At 41.2% G+C, this 16,745-nt stretch overlaps 1 protein-coding gene across 1 annotated transcript in view; it reads right to left on the reverse strand.

Moving 5' to 3' along the window:
- The window catches only part of TBCE (tubulin folding cofactor E), a 33,740-nt gene extending 18,579 nt beyond the window's left edge, over positions 1 to 15,161 (reverse strand). The window contains exons 1-6 of the mRNA XM_089529876.1: positions 15,056 to 15,161; positions 12,692 to 12,822; positions 10,454 to 10,538; positions 7,526 to 7,721; positions 2,512 to 2,596; positions 67 to 166 (exon numbers count right to left, since the gene is read on the reverse strand). Coding sequence (XP_089386002.1) covers positions 67 to 166; positions 2,512 to 2,596; positions 7,526 to 7,721; positions 10,454 to 10,538; positions 12,692 to 12,791 — 566 coding nt within the window. The 5' untranslated portion in view covers positions 12,792 to 12,822; positions 15,056 to 15,161. The remainder of the gene's footprint in view (positions 1 to 66; positions 167 to 2,511; positions 2,597 to 7,525; positions 7,722 to 10,453; positions 10,539 to 12,691; positions 12,823 to 15,055) is intronic.
- Positions 15,162 to 16,745: the final 1,584 nt, after the last annotated feature.

The following is a 16,745-nucleotide window of genomic DNA, read 5'->3' on the forward strand; positions in this document are numbered from 1 at the left end:
TACGACTCAGTGAATTATTCAAAAGTGTCCTGGATCCAACCCATGCATTATGTAATTTGTAAATACCTGAGGTTAAGAATTTCTAGATGTTCAAGCTGGCAAGCAATATCTACCACATCCTTCCAAAATGACAAAAGGTTTTTTGATAGATTTAACCATCTGATATCTGTGCATGTTCATTAAGATAAATGGTATCCAACTTTGAAATCTTCAGCTCCGAACATAAGAATTTGTATCTTATTGCAATTAGGATTAGCATAGCTTTTCATTTCTTAAGTAGTACTATAGTAAGTTAAATATATTACCCTTCCTATTTTGGTCAACTAGATGAGTATACAGAATTAGTTCAGATTATTGGCAGTCATTTTCTAATTCCTGAATAAATTCCTGCTTTGACCTTTTGGTATGCTTCTGCTTTAAGATGATTTCAGCATTATTTTTAAATAATTAAAAAAAAGTATTAGATTTTTTCATCAGAAATACAGAATGTAAAATGCATCCTTATACTGAATCATACTATTAGTCCAGATAGATTAAGAGTAGGGAATCTTTAGCTCCTCAGATGCTTTGCCTGCAACTCCGATCAGCCACACTCAGTATGGCCAGTGACAGGGTTTGTGGCAATTGTAGTTCAAAACATCTGGAGGGCTGAAGGCTTCTCGCTTGTCTACCCTGCCCAGCAGTGATCTCAACCTTTGGTCCTCCTTTGGACTTCAACTCCCAGAAACCTCAGTCAAGACAACCAATGTTCAGTGATTCTGGAAGATGAAGTCCAAAACACTGGTAGGTAAAAGGGCTGAGAAGCACTGTTCTGCAGGGTGTCAGGCAGGATTATTTTCAGTCCTACCTAGAAATGCCAGGGACTGGCACCTAAGATTTTCTAAATATAAAGCATGAGCTCTACCATTGATGGACGAACGACAAAAGTGATTGCTCCTGAAGTACACAGCACTCTATAGCAAGCATAGTCGGCTAAATGGACTCAGCAATACAAAAGACAAGGCATGTGCATGTAGTACATACACTAGCACATCAGCTGGGAGATGAAACATGGGCAGAGCAAGCATCTGAACTTGGAACATTTAGATTAAAAATCTGTTAGTCAGGGAAATGAATGCAATGTAGGGCTTCAGGTAGGGAGAGACAGAAGCAGAATAGACATGCCAGTCAGGGAAAGGGCAGTTAAGGTAAAACTGAAAGTTGAACGGCTCTTTTCTTCAATCTCTGTCACACATACTCGCCAGTCTGAAACTCCAGAGCCTTTGCATTATACCTCCTGGGGGTAATAAAACTTCTTTCTTAGACACAACCCATCTCATTCTCTTGTGCTCATTCTCTTCCTCCTGAATTCATTCTCAACAGTGAGGTAAAGCCTCATATCTTTCACACCACAGAAAAAATGAGTGCTGTTAGTTAAGCCTCTCTGGTGCAAGAAGGAAACACATTAGGACATAAATAAATGTAACTAGCTTCAACTGGTAAATTTAAGCACTTGTTTCCACTATCTCATAGGGAGGGTTGTTAAGCAAATTAGCTCATTAAATTTTATTTGGAAAAGAAAGCTAACAAATTAGTCCATAACTAGGTGATTTTAACTGGACCATTTCCCTCAATAATGTAGGCAAAAGTGAAGTAAATGGGCTACATGCTGTGCCCCAGGGCCAATTTTGTGGGCCCCTAGGGCTAAAATTATTTCTTTTACAAACATTTTTGTTCCAAAATGTCCTAAAATGCCCTATAGGTGGTATTTCCATGACATCTGGAGCTCTCATGGGTCACCATTTTTTTACCTCAAAATGACCCAAAATGCTATCTAGGGTCCCAAGAAAGACTCAAAACATGGTGAAAATGCCCCCATGTACCCCTAGAGCGCATTTTTTTTGCAGCTGCCAAAATTGCACCACTCCAAGGTCTCTTGGGGGGGGGGGATAATGCTGCCCTCTAGCTTTCCACAGCTGCACACCTCTGAGGTATAAGATGTTGAGAAGAAAAATCAACAATAAAAATAATAACAGAACTACAAGCTGTTCTCTCCAAAATGTAGGAGCAAGAAGTAGCATCTTGGCAGGGGAACAATATGTTCAGACAAGTTCTTCTCCTATGGCTGAGTGGGTGCCTCAGGAAAGAAGGACTATGTAAGCAGCATCAGTTTCTCTCTCTCTACACATCTCAAATCCACATGGAAGGAGAGTATGTGTGCTTGTTCTCTTCTTTCCCGCCTTCCCATCTGTTGAATGGCCCAATGACTACAGCAATGTTTACTTCTGAGCAAGAAATTTGCCACTCTCTTGGGTCCGCAAGCAAGCTACAATCTAATGATTTTGTGGGCTTATAAATAAGACTGTAAGCATAAACTAGATGAATAAAGCAGTTTAACTTGGTGTAAGAAAGTTCCTAAACTCACACAATAACTGCAATTAGCACTATGCAAAGAGAGAATTCCAAAGTAAGAATAACTAAGAATTAGTGCCATCTAATTGAACAATTTCAAAAAGGAAAAAAAAAGGATTCTAGGACATGTTCTTCTGATTTCTTCTTCTTGGCCAGCTAGGCTCACTCCACATCCATCGACTGATATGTCACTCAAATTATTCAACTGCCTGAAAGAGAAAAGTGTCCATTAGGATAAAAGATATCAATAGAGGAGGGAAAGCATATAACTCTAGGAATAGTAAAATCTATAAATAGTGAAATTATTAAGTATAAACATTTAAACTGATGGAAATTCTTCATAATGAAAAAGTGAGAAAAACAATTCCATTTCTATACACATATTTTTGAGATCAAATAAAGAAAAGACTTTGAAAAGAGTACAGAAATATCAGAAAGCTATGTGGAGATGTCAGACGAGTCTCATTCAAGAAGCCCAGACGACTCAAAACAGGCAAAAGTTTTGGGTTACCCAGAGGCCAATGACTAAACATGTTGCTTCAATCTGTGTTTCTATAGTTTTGGCAACTAAAAATAAAATTCCTTTTCCCCATATCAATTATTAATTTAATTTCTTAATCCTAGAATAGTTAACAGTTTGGAAGTCTCACTTTCAAAGGACTAATTAAGATGAATGATAAAAAGACCTGCTTCAAACATACCAATCTTTGGTTAATAAACTATGATATATTGAGCCAAAAGAAACATAATGACTAAATATTTGCCTCCGCTGACTTTTTCTCCAACTCTGGCACTTTTATCATCATTTGTTTAAACTGCAGTTTTCCTTTACATATCCACTGGCAAAATGTGGGTTAATCTCATCTGTCTGATGTGGATAAGAAACCAATCATGGTTAAACCACTGTTAGAATTTTAGATATAACGGGAAATTGTGGCTTAAGCAACTTACAGAAACACTAAAATGGTGTTGTGTGGGGATGACAGGGCTAAGTGGACAGGTTCAACAGACATTCTTGGCTTCTTAAACCATGACAGATATGCCTAACCCAGTCAAAATGCAATTTTAGCCAAAAAAAAAAAAAAAATTAAAAACAAAACAAAAACACGTATGGAATTTTCATTTTCATTCTATAATGTTTGCCTCTATTATTCCAGCTCCTCTTAACATATAAAAAGTTAAGACAGTCAATATCAAATTGCCTCCTAATTTTTAAAGGTTGAAGCAATTACATTACTTTATTTCTGATTTTTTACAGTCCTCCCAAATCTGGGTCACTAGGAATTTGGTGACAGAGAAGTCTCTGATAATGACCCAATGTGATTTGAGATCAGAGAAGGGCAGCACAGACTGAGCCATATGAAATTAGCATTATTTATATGAAACTGAACACTGGGAGTTCAAGACAGATAAAATGACATATTGCTTTATATAATATACAGCTTTAAAAACATTTTTATTATTTTCAACAAAAACTATAAACAGTATCAGCAACAACATTTGAAGGGAATCCATTTAGCTCAAGTCATTTCACTGTGGTAAATATCCATCCAGTACCTAATTTGGAGACTAATGCTTGATTTTTTAAAATCTTGCATTTCCAACTTTTTTCCTTCCTGAAATTAAAAAAAAATGATGCTACACGTCTCCATACAATTTGTTATTAAATTGCAGTCAGCCTGCCCCAACCTGGGCTTGCCATATGCAGATTCACTCCAATTGGGGCACACGCATGTAGCCGTGCCACCATTAAAACCAACAGGACTTGAGGTCCCACATGTTTGGAATCCGGGAGGGTGTGTGTGCGTGTGTTCCGGAATGGAACCCTCCTTGGCTACAAAGGGCCAACTGTACAATAGAGATAATATGATATCACCTATTTCCATTTTCATTGTCTCCAGTTGTTTTTTATGTTAATTTCTTCAATACAGTACAGTGGACCCTCATTATCCATGGGGATCCATTTCAGACTCCCCCACGGATACCAAAATCCACAGATGCTCAAATCTCACTGTCTTTAATGGTCCCTAACCATTAGGAAGAATGGGACAAAAGTCCCTCACCCCCTCTACCCTCCTCCTTCCTTTCACCCTCCCCTTCTTTCTTCCTCATTCTTCCTTCCTTTAAATCTTCTGCCCCGGCTTGGCTGTGGGGCAGAGTCTGGCTTCCAGTCAGACAGGGCTGGGGCCAGGGCCGAGACTTGAGTCACGGAATCCCTGTTCCCCAGCCCAGCACCCAGAATGGAACCTCTCGGCTCCAAGACCCAAGCCCCAGCTCCCTCAGAATCCACTGGCTGGAGGGAGCCAGGGTAAAGACTGCAACTTAGGTCTTGGGGCTCAGAGGTTCCATCCTGGGTCCTGAGCCTGAGAACAGGTGCTTTGAGATTTAAGCCTTGACGGCAGCCCCAGCACCAGCTGACTGGCAGCCAGACTCTGCCCACACAGCAAAGCCAGGGCAAAAGATTCAAAGGAAGGAAGGAAGGAAGGAAGGAAGGAAGGAAGGAAGGAAAAAAGGGAGGGGGAGACTTTCGTCCCCAATGGCGGTGTGGCTGTGTGCGCACCGCCATTGGGGACAATGAAAGCTTCCCATCCAAAGATGCTCAAATGCACAGGTGGCAAGTCCGCAGATAAGAAGGGCCCACTGCATCTGTTTCCCCTAGTTTGCTTATTTCACTTCCCAATTCTGTCATTTCTATCTGTTTAAAGGTATCTTTTTCAATTTTTTTTCCTTTTTAACATCGGTCACTTCCCTAATACAATTTTTTCTCAGTACAGTGGGCTTTTGCTATCTGTTGTGGTTTGGTTCCTGGAACACCTCTAGATACTAAATTCTGTGGATGCTCAAGTCCCGTTATGTACAATGGGGAAGTAAAATGGTGTCCCATATATAAAATGGCAAAATCAAGGTCTGCTTTTGGGAATTTTGTTTTGGAATATTTTCAAGCCGCTAATGGTTGAATGACTGAATATCATGGTTTCCCACGATATTCTTGCAAGCAAGCTTGTAAAATGTGGGCTAGACAAGACAACTGTTACATGGATTTGTAACTGGTTAACTGGCCGAACCCAAAGGGTACTCAACAATGGCTTCTTTCCATCCTGGAGAGAAGTGACCAGTGGGATCCCACAAGGCTCTGTCCTGGGCCCAGTGCTATTTAACAACTTTATCAGTGACTCGGATGCCAGAATTTGGGGCATAGATATCAAATTTGCAGATGACACCAAATTAGGAGGAGTAGCTAATACCCCAGAGGATAGGATCAAAATTGAAAATGATCTGAATAAACTTGAAAGCTGGGCCAAAGCTAACAAAATGAAATTCAACACAGAGAAATGTAAGGTACTGCACTTAGGGCAGTAAAATGAAATGCACAGATACAGGATGGGCGACACCTGGCTGAATGAAACTACATGTGAAAGGGATCTAGGAGTTGAATTAGACCACAAGTTGAATATGAGTCAACAGTGTGATGCGGCCACTAAAAAGGCCTATGCAATTTTAGGCTGCATCAATAAAAGTATAGTGTCTAGATCAAGGGAAGTAATAGTGCCACTGTATTCTGCTCTGGTCAGGCCCCACCTGGAATATTGTGTCCAGTTCTGGGCACCACAATTCAAAAAGGACATTGAGAAACTGGAGCGTGTCCAGAGGAGGGTGACTAAAATGGTGAAAGGTCTGGAAACCTTGCCCTATGAGGAACGACTTAGGGAGCTGGGTATGTTTAGCCTGGCAAAGAGAAGGTTAAGAGGTGATATGTTAGCCCTGTTTAAATATTTGAAGGGATGTCATATTGAGGAGGGAGCAAGCTTGTTTTCTGCTGCTCCAGAGACTAGGACCCGGAACAATGGATGCAAGCTCCAGGAAAAGAGATTCCACTTAAACATTAGGAGGAACTTCCTGACAGTAAGGGCTGTTCAACAGTTGAATGCACTTCCTCGGAGTGTGGTGGAGTCTCCCTCCTTGGAAGTCTTTAAACAGAGGCTGGATGGCCATCTGTGGGTATACTTTGATTGAGAGTTCCTGCTTGGTGGCCCTAGTGGTCTCTTCCAACTCTACGATTCTATGAATCCATGGACAAAGATTCCATGGAAATGGAGGGCTGACCATACAACTTTCATCTGTAACCCAGATGGTTATGAAAGATAAATATTTTCTTTTATTTCATTCAAAAGGATACATTTTCTCTAGTGTTTACAGAAGAGTGCGTTTATAGCAATATCTGGGTTAGGGGCAAAACAGACCAGCAGCTTCAGCCAGCTTTGGGGCACCGTGGGGCGTTGCCTTCAGATGACACACTATCCTGACAATACTGCCACACTGATGTCACACTGCCCACCCAACCAGACAGCAGGCAGCACTGCGGTGCTCTAGCAGCACAGCGTTCACACGGCACAGAGGTGCCAAAAAGTTGCCGCTGTGGCAGACATGGTGCCCCTTTTCCGGCTCAAACAGAAGTGGCCACTTCTTTTTGGGTCGGAAAGACGCTGGATCAGAGCCACAGCATGTGGTTGCCACGGTTCTAATCTGGTGATCAAAGGGGCGGTGTCAAGCCACCCCTTTAGGGCCCTCTGTACCAGCCCTTAATTTCCACATTAAAATAGATCTAGCTGAGTGTTCTATTGTGAAACTACTCTAGATTATTATAAGCATCTGATCTATTAATAATGACGTTATTTCTCTAAAGAAAAACCTGTCCATCCACACACTACTACAGAAATATTTTTTAAAGGATGTGGTCCAAAGAAATGGTAAAAAAAAAAATAGCCAGGATATGAGTCAGAGAAAGAAAGAGTGCGAATAAATAAAGAGCTATTTCATATGCGCAGGAGCTGCACAGGTGAGAAGAATTACATTTATATTTTGATTTTAAATAGCCAGATAAAGCTTTGGGAAGTACAGATTATGAACTGCAATCTTCAAAAAATCTGTTTGGAAGCGCACCATACTGAACCCACTGGGACTTTAAGGGCACATCTTGTAGTATCAATATATTCTCTTAGAAAGGTATACAAGTAGATACAACAAAAGCACAGGGGTCAGCTCTGTTAGCAAATATACTGCTACAGATACAAATAACAAAGAACCAATAATACAGTCAATGTTCTGATATTGCTCATTTACAGAGGAGGTATACTTGCTTTTGTTTTTCTTTAATGGAATCAAAGCCAATAGTTTCCACAGTCCTCCTTCCAATTACTATTGATGTTTCTGTTCTACTCTCAGCATCCTGTTGATCGTCATTTAATCCATACTTCTCACAGACAGCAGAAAGAAAGTCTATGCCAAAATTCACCTTGTTGGGACGGATAAAGGATCCTCCTGAGGGATGCCTGAAAAGGAAAAAGAAAAAAGCTTCTAGTTTTTAAATTTCTGTAACAGTTTTGTACCAGAACTGTCTATAGCATGCTGAGCTCTTTGAAGGAACAGTAGGATAAAAATGTAATGTATACATCAATTTATAGTGCTGTGCATTTGTTGTGCTTCATATATATTCTCTATAACCCTTACAAAACCCTGCAAGATGTCACTATTATCATTTCCATATCAGAAGACCTGTATGTGTGCATAGTGGAGATAACAGCCAAAATAAGTAGTTGAGGCACACAAAAAGCAGGGGAGTGACAGCTCTTTAAAAAGTATTTATAAGAATGTGGTGGGCCTGAAACAAATGCATCACATCTTTCTCTGGAGAAAAACTGGTGCTAAGTAAGTAGCTGTGATCCCTCAACATCTCTGTGGAATGGGAAATATAGGGATCACTGCAGAGAGGGGAATTAGTCTATCCTGGCATTTCCTAAATTATGCTATTGTTGTAATGGAAGTTCTATCCATGCTTCCCTGTCTTTCTCAGGTTGTACAATGCCATAATTACTTTTGCTCAGATGTAGTAAAACTCTAGACTAGATAGACCACCACTTTTTCTATCACATTGATAAACTACTGTATATACTCATGTATAAGGCTAGATATTTTACTCAAACCATTGACCCAAAAAACCTGGGTAGACATATCCACAGGTTGATGTAAGTACTGTACGGTTGGCCCTCCTTGTCCAGGGATTTTTTATCCACAGATTCAAGCATTCATAGCTTGAAAATATTCAAAAAAGTATGAATTCCAAATAACAAAGCTTGATTTTGCATTTTATATAAAAGACACCTTTTGCTCTGCCATTATATTTAATGGGACTTGAGCATCCACGGATTTTGTTATTCACGAGGGATCCTGGAACCAAACCCCAGCGGATAACAAGATCCCACTGTACTTTAATCAAAAATAGGAGCCATCCCTTGGTGAAAGGTGAGAGCTTAATTAATCCCTCAGAGCACCTAAAAAAAGCATCAACCCCCTTTACTCTCATCCATCCAGCTTTCAGGGCAGGCACAGTTATGCCTCCTGGAATTTTGTACCTCTCTGGCATCATTTTTCTTTGCTTCCTTTACAACCTTTGTTACATGCCCCTACGTTTTACCCTTGATCCACAGGTCGTATCAGAATCCATAATTTTGGCCCCAAAACCTGCCCTCAACTTATATATGAAGTTGACGTATACTTGAGTATATATGGTAATCAGTGTGCATATACATTCAAACTGAACTGATAATATGAACAGTAAACATCCTAAAAATACTATACTCTTATGACAAAGTCAAAGGCTACTGCAGGAACGTCTTCCTCCATTCTTTATACATTTGAGCTTTATTAGAACAAAAGATGGGATTTCACTCATTGATTTTCTAACAGCCTATGAACTATGAGTTTATGAGCTATGTTTGCAATGCATTGCATGACACATTCAAATATGATTTGCCTGGGGAAGAACAAAGAATGGGATCAGGAATTACACACAGATCTGAAGAAATGGCCATGAAACTCATGCTAAAATACAAAACCATTTAGTCTTAAAGGTTCTGCCACATTGCTCCTTTTCCCCCTCCCCCTTTCTCCCTCCTTTTAAGATGCAGATAAGTGATTTAATTATAAAAAACTGGCTTCACCCCAGTAAACCAGTTTATCATTAATAGATATTTTAATACTCTATTTTAAATGCATTATGTTGAATTCTTTTTTAAGGGGGGGGGATGTTGTGATGTAATATTGTATCTGGATGCTTTAACTTGTTAGCCGCTTTGATTGTTTTATTACAGAAAAGCAGGATAAAAATAAAAGTTTTATTTTGTTATTTTTAAACCAGATTACTTGGCTCAAAAAATATGAAAACATTAAGTAATAATAATAAATAAATAAAACTTTTATTTATATCCCGCTTTTCTGTTACAAGACAATCAAAGCGGCTCACAACATATTAAATTCCACATTTACAAAATTATGTCCCAAATTCCCCTCTTAAAACAGGATTAAACATGTACAATTAAAAATCTATTAAAAACACAATTAAAAAACACAATAAAAATATAACAAGGACAGAGCGGTGGGCTAATCCATGATGTGGGGGGCAGTCATTCTGTGGCCGGGCACTTTATTCAGGAAAGGCCTGCCGGAAGAGATCCGTCTTGACAGCTTTTTTAAAGCTGTCTAAGCTGGCAATTTGACAGGTCTCATCCGGCAAGCCGTTCTATTGTTTGGGAGCAATTGCAGAGAAGGCCCTCTGGGAAGTAGCAATTAGTCTGGTTTTTAAAGGCTGCAATAGATTCCTCCCAGAGGACCTGAGGGTGCGGGGCGGATTATATGGAAGCGGCGGATCCCTCAAATAGGTTGGACCCAAGTCATGTAGGGCTTTCAAAGGTTATAACCAACACCTTGTACTGTGCCTGGAAACTAATAGGCAGCCAGTGAAGAGATTTTTGGACAGGTGTTATTCGGTCACTCCTAGTTTTTCCGGCGACCAGCCTGGCTGCCATATTAAGTATCAAAACACCTCAATTTCTAAGTCAACAAATGGTTGCATTCCCACAAAAATATGATGCAGATCTTACCCACAGCTTGACAGTTAGGAGTATAATGAAAATTATGCTAATTTTTTCCTCTTAATCTTTTATGCCCCACTCCACATGTTCATCTATTTACTCAAAAAGTAACATATATTTCAAAGGTAACTCACCTGCATTTGAAATACTGTATCCCTTCGTGACTACCATTATGCTTTCCTCTTTGAGGATTGTCCCATTCCACTCCAAGCCAAATTCCTAACATAATTATAAACACTGCTTTACAAATGCAAGAATCAAACTTGAAACAAATGAACTCAACAAACCAAACTTTTTAAAAACCCATATATTACACAAAATCCCTGTACCTTGTATCTTTGAATTAGAATCTCAGGTTAACAGCTATCCATTCTGTATATTGTGACATACCAATTTTTATGACTAGTGGATAATTCCATTGTCCAAATAACTAAACAAAACCAAATGTTGCTTACTAAGAATTTTGAATACTGAGAAAATAATCAATACTGCCAAATTAGTCATTCTGCCATTAGAATGATGAATTAGTAAATCCTCAAATCTGTCCAGTTTGAAACATAATTTAATTAATTAGAAGACAGATCTAAATGCCTATTTTAGTTTGATAAATTGACCTCATCCACTGGCAAGCTCAAAAATATTCCAAAAGTGTCTCAGACATACTGCTGCATAAGAGACTCAGTATTTGGCACCATAAATTCTAGAACAATGGTGGACAATTGAAACAAGCATACAATATAAATTTCTAGTTAAAGCACCTTCTGTATTTGCAGAAACTCACACCATTTTCAAGAATTCAGCTTCTAGCCCTTATAGAATCATAGAATCATAGAGCTGAAAAAGACTGCAAGGGCCATCCAGCCCAACCCCCTGCCATGCAGGAAATCCAGATCAAAGCATCCCCAACAGATGGCCATCCAGCCTCCGTTTGAAGACCTCCAAGGAGGGAGACTCCACTACACTCCGAGGAAGTGTGTTCCACTGTCAAACAGCCCTTACTGTCAGGAAAGTCCTCCTAATGTTGAGGTGGAATCTCTTTTCCTGTAGCTTGCATCCATTGCTCCGGGTCCTAGTCTCTGGAACAGCAGAAAACAAGCTTGCTCCCTCCTCAATATGACATCCCTTCAAATATTTAAACAGGGCTATCATATCACCTCTTAATCTTCTTTTCTCCAGGCTAAACATACCCAGCTCCCTAAGTCGTTCCTCATAGGGCATGGTCTCCAGACCCTTCACCATCTTAGTCGCCCTCCTTTGGACACGCTCCAGTTTCTCTGTGTCCTTTTTGAATTGTGGCACCCAGAACTGGACAGTTTCTGCAGAAACTTTGTAAAAATCGTAACCTGGCTTGTCTATGTCCACCTCTCCCTCACCCTTGTGTAGCCACTGGATTTTCATCTCTTGCTTTCTCAAGCACTTTCTCTTTCTGTAATGCCTCCAAGAATTTAAGTGTACCCTATAATCCATTCTATGGACTATTTCACAACTGGAAATCCAAACTATAAGAGGTTGATTTCTGCTTTGTAAGCAACCATTTCTGTTTTTCATTCTTCTGTTCATACTCTTCTACCTGTATTTGCATATTCTCAGTCTCACACAGAAAGCACAGCTACTAACTCATTATTTTATACTCTGTCTAGAAATGCACACATATTCAACACCCTTTAACCACAGACATCCCACACTCATAACTTCTCTCTCACACACACACATGCATGCTCACATTCACAAAGTTAACTCTATGTACATGAGAACACACACTCTTATCTTAGCAACATACCTCCCTTCACAGTACAGCTGAATGATAAACATCCTTTTAATCTTTATCCCGTCTCAACATTTCAGAAGAAAGGAAGGAAGCAGTAAAGATGTAGGAAGTTAAAGCTACTTCTAAAGGTGCTGCATCTTCAGCGTTATCTAGCTTGCCAATCACTTTTTCCGTTTTCTGAAAAAGTTTATTGTGGCACCAGAACTCTCTCACAGAAGGCTAAATGTCTCATAAAACTACGGTTTCCAGAATTCCCTAGCACTGAGCCAGGGCAGTTAAAGCAGTCTCAAACTGGATTATTTCTGCAGTGTGTTTTTGGATCAAAGTTGACCCAGAGGTACTTAACAACAAACAACAAGATTTTGACTGCCTTCCCTCATTATCACAATACAACCCTGAAAAAGGTGACCCTAGGCAAAGATGCATAGCTCTTGCAGTTGTGTTTCACAGAATTCACATTACACAGCTCCTATAATGAACGATGCATGGAACATGACTACAAAATGAGGACAATTTTATAGAATTGAGAAGTTTGTGGAAATACTCTGTCACTTCCTTTGTCTGACCACATAGTAGTGATGTGAGATAAAGAAGCATATCCTACCTGTTGTAGGGGGAACACTGCCAACAAAGAGAACAGTTCCATAATCACCATTACATAGGATCCTTCGTCCAATGACATCAGAAGGAAGGCTGTTGGTCATCAAGAGACGAAGAAGGTACTTCTTTAAAAATCTAAAGAATGAATTTTTTAAATTACCATACCAATATTATGTGAATTATGCAGAAGTCCAACCTCTATTTCCAAAATTTGTATTCTACCTCACTTAGATGTTCAAAGTAGGTAACAATAATAAAACTAGAAAGAGGGGCAATTATGTTAGTCTGTCACCGCAAAACCAGCAAAGGCTCTTTGGCCAATGATCAGACTAACAGATTTTATTCAATATGTGCTTTCATGGATTTCATCCACAGATAAAGCGGTCTGTCATACAAAAAAAATTATGCCACATACTGTACATACTTGGCTATAAGTCAACCTCATGCATAAGTCAAGAGGAGGTTTGGGGCCAAAATTATGGATTTTGATATGACCTATGGATAAGTTGAGGGTAAAACTTAGGGACATGTAACAAAGGATGTAAAGGATAATGCAAAGGAAAATGATGCCAACAAAAATTCTGGCAGGCATAAGTGTTTGTGCTCATCCTAAAGGCTGGGTGGAGGAGAAAGCAGAGGGGATCCATGCTTCTTTTTGGTGCTCCCAGGAGGGATTAAACTTTTGCCTTTTACCACTCTATTCAGAGAAAAGGGATGGCTCCTATATATCTACATACATACTGTATATACTCATGCCCTGATGGCGCAGTGGTTAAATGCCTGTACTGCAGCCATTCACTCGAAACCACAAGGTTGTGAGTTCAAGACCAGCAAAAGGGCCCAAGCTCGACTCAGGCTTGCATCCTTCCGAGGAGGGAGCTAAAATGAGTACCCAGACTGTTGGGGGCAAATTAGCTTACTTGCTAATTAGCTTACTTGCTGTTCACCGCTATGATCTTTGGAACAGTGGTATATAAATAAAACAACTTATTAATTATTATTATTAGAAATTTCAATAAAAAAACCAAGTCGACTTATCCAAAGGTCACTCTAATTGCTGGACTTTAAGTGCTGTTTTAAAAAAGGAACCATTCCCTGGTGAAAGGCAAAAATGTAATCTGAACTGGAATCACTGGCACACACACATCCTCTCTCTCTCTCTCTCTCTCTCTCTCTCTCTCTCTTTCAATCATCCAGCCTTCATTTTCAGAACAGTTATGCTTGCTGGAATTTTCCAAGTTCTTTGGCATCGTTCTCCTTTGTTTCATCCTTTAGATTGTTTGTTTTATGCCTCTAAGTTTTACCCTTGACTTACCCACAGGTCCTATCAAAATCCTTAACTCTGGCTCCCAAACCTGCCCTTGACTTATGCGTGGAGTCGACCTACAGCCGAGTCTTTGCAGGTATGACTTATAGTGGAATTTCACTTGTTCAGGAGGTGAAAAATTGTAATACTGAAATGTATTGAGAGCAAAGGTTGCTATTTCAAGTCAGGTCTAATTCTTGGCTTCAGGATGCAATGGCCCTGAATTGGTTCCTGCTTTAAGCTATTATCCAAACAAAAGGATGTAAATACAGGACAGTTGGAGGCAATAAAAGAAAAATAAATGTGTATTAGGTATAATATTTGAACATCCAATGAATGCAAAGAGGTGCATATGTTTATTTTATATGTAACCAACGAAATGTGATTTGTAGCTTTGTTCAGAACACTATAAAAAGCTTGGCTCCCTTTGGAACCAGGGCCCCAGAAATCAGGATGCATTTCGTTTTCTGGGGGCAGCGGCAGCAATGAACTATGTTTCCCTTTCCCATCGCTCCAGGTCTCCCAGTAAACCTGGTTACGACTTTGTCTTTTAAATTAATCTGTTACAACTTTGGACTTCTGCCAACCTGTCGCAGGGCTGACAGCCCCACTGGGAATCCAGGGCTACAAACGCAGCCTGCTGCCTCGTTTGCGCCCTTCGCCTCAAACCACCCCTTCAGTATCCTTCCCTGGAGCTCTTTGAGCGGAGGCTGGAGGGCCATCTGTCAATGGGATGCTCTGACTGGGAGTTCCTGCATGGCAGAAGGGGGCTGGACTGGGCGGCCCTGGCGGCCCCTTCCAGCTCTGGGATTCCATGCAGAGGCTGAGAGAGTGTGACTTGCCCAAGGTCACACGGTGGGTTTTAGGACCCAGGGAGGCAGGAAGGGAGGGAGGCGAGGCGTCTCCTTCTCCGCCACGAAACCCACCTTCCTCCCTTCTCCGGGGCCGCCCTTTATAGCCTTTATCGGGCGGAGCCTCCTGAGGTAAGCGGCCCCTGGAAGGCCCTGAGGGCCCCTCTTCGTCGGCCAGCTCCCCCTCGAAGCCTCCTCCTCCGCCGCCTACCTGCCTCTCTCTCTCCCGGCCTCAGTCAGGACTCCGGCGCCTCTCCCGGCCCCTCCCACTGCTAGGCCCTTCTGCCTCAGTCTGCCTGAACGATGGGTGGAAATGCGCCACCGGGCCTCTTCTGCGCAGGCGCAGACTCCGCCCACCCCTTCTTCTCTCGCTACCCTCCATTTTCTTGCCTCGCCTCGCCGCGGTGCCTTTCGGGAGTTGTAGTGCCGATGCAACAAAGCCTTATAGAAGCTGCGGCGAAAGGGGCAAAGAAATACCCAACTACCCAGAAACCCCCGCGCGGAGTCCCTGTTTCCATATAGAACGGCTGTGAGAATTACATCAGCGTTTCAGACTTCAGGGAGAGGGAGCGAATGGCGTTAGGGAGGAGGCGGGCCTTGCGCGTGGGCCAGCCAATGGGGAGGCGGAGGCGCTTCTGTTACCTCAGAGTCAGAACGGGCTTTTAGGAATAAGAGTTCGAAAGGCAAGGTTCGGCAGCTGAGTCCGAGAGAGAGCGGGCCCCGCAACAAACTACAGTTCCCAGAATTCCTTAGCCTTGAGGCAGGGCAATTGAAGCGGGGCCAAACGGGTGACTTGCCCGATGTGGACGCAGTCTAAAACAACATTAAAGACCAGTTTGTCCTGGCAGTCTTCTGCAGCCAGTTATCTGTTTAATAGTGAATTTAGGAGCTGAATTTCAAATGCGGGCTGCTTTTAATTTGTGTATGTCTTTATTTGTCCTTTTCAACCGTTGCGTGTTTTAATTAAAGGGTTTTAATTGAAGGCGCCCATTGCGGTTTGTTGTAGCTCCCCGCCTCCATTCATCAGGAGAGGCGGGTAAGAAATAGTCACAATAAGCTATATAAAATATTATATAAAATACATTATATTAAATTAAATCATTAACATTAAGTCTTCCAAGTCTGCAATCTGAATTTTGTCCTTTCAAACTGATGCGTGTGTTTAATTAATGGGTTTTAACTGGTGTCGTTCACTGTTGATTATGAAATGTAATAAGAGTTTGAATCCAAGTTCATTAATGTAAACCCACTGGGTGACCTTGGGCAGGTCACACTCTCTCAGCCTCAGAAGAGGGCAAGGGCAAACCCACTCTGAAGAAACCTGCCAAGGAAACCCTAAGAGAGGTTCGTTCATAACCCAGAAACGACCTGAAAGCCTACCTCACATACATACAATTATAGATAACTGAATACTGAAGTCAGGGCTGTAGAAGCCATCATATTCCCCATTTCTGCCTACGTTTGGGAAAGCTGGAGCCTGAAGAAAGCTGGCAGGGAGAAAATAAACACATTTGAAATGTGGTACCGGAGAAGAGTTCTATGGATACAAATGAATAGGTCCTAGAATAAACCCAGCTCTGGAGCAAATAAGGCCTGCGCTCTTCCTAGAACCCAAGAGGCCCACGCTGAAACTGCTGTATTTTGTCATGCGAAGACAGGAGTCACTAGAAAATGTATTAATGCTTGGAAAGGCATCAGGAAAAGAGGAAGGCCACATTCCAGATAGACTCAATGAAGGAAGAGACGGCTGAGGCCCAAAACACACTGCAGAAATAATCCAATTTGAGCCCTCTTTAACTGCCCTGGTTCAATGCTAGGGAATTCTGTGAACTGTAGTTTTATGAGACATTTAGCTTTCTTTCTCTGCCAGAGAGCTCTGGTTCCCAGGATTCCCTAGCACT

The sequence above is a fragment of the Sceloporus occidentalis genome, unplaced genomic scaffold (assembly GCF_023333645.1).
Source record: "Sceloporus occidentalis isolate IW3139 unplaced genomic scaffold, rSceOcc1.0.p SCAF_6, whole genome shotgun sequence".
Taxonomy (NCBI): Eukaryota; Metazoa; Chordata; class Lepidosauria; order Squamata; family Phrynosomatidae; genus Sceloporus; species Sceloporus occidentalis.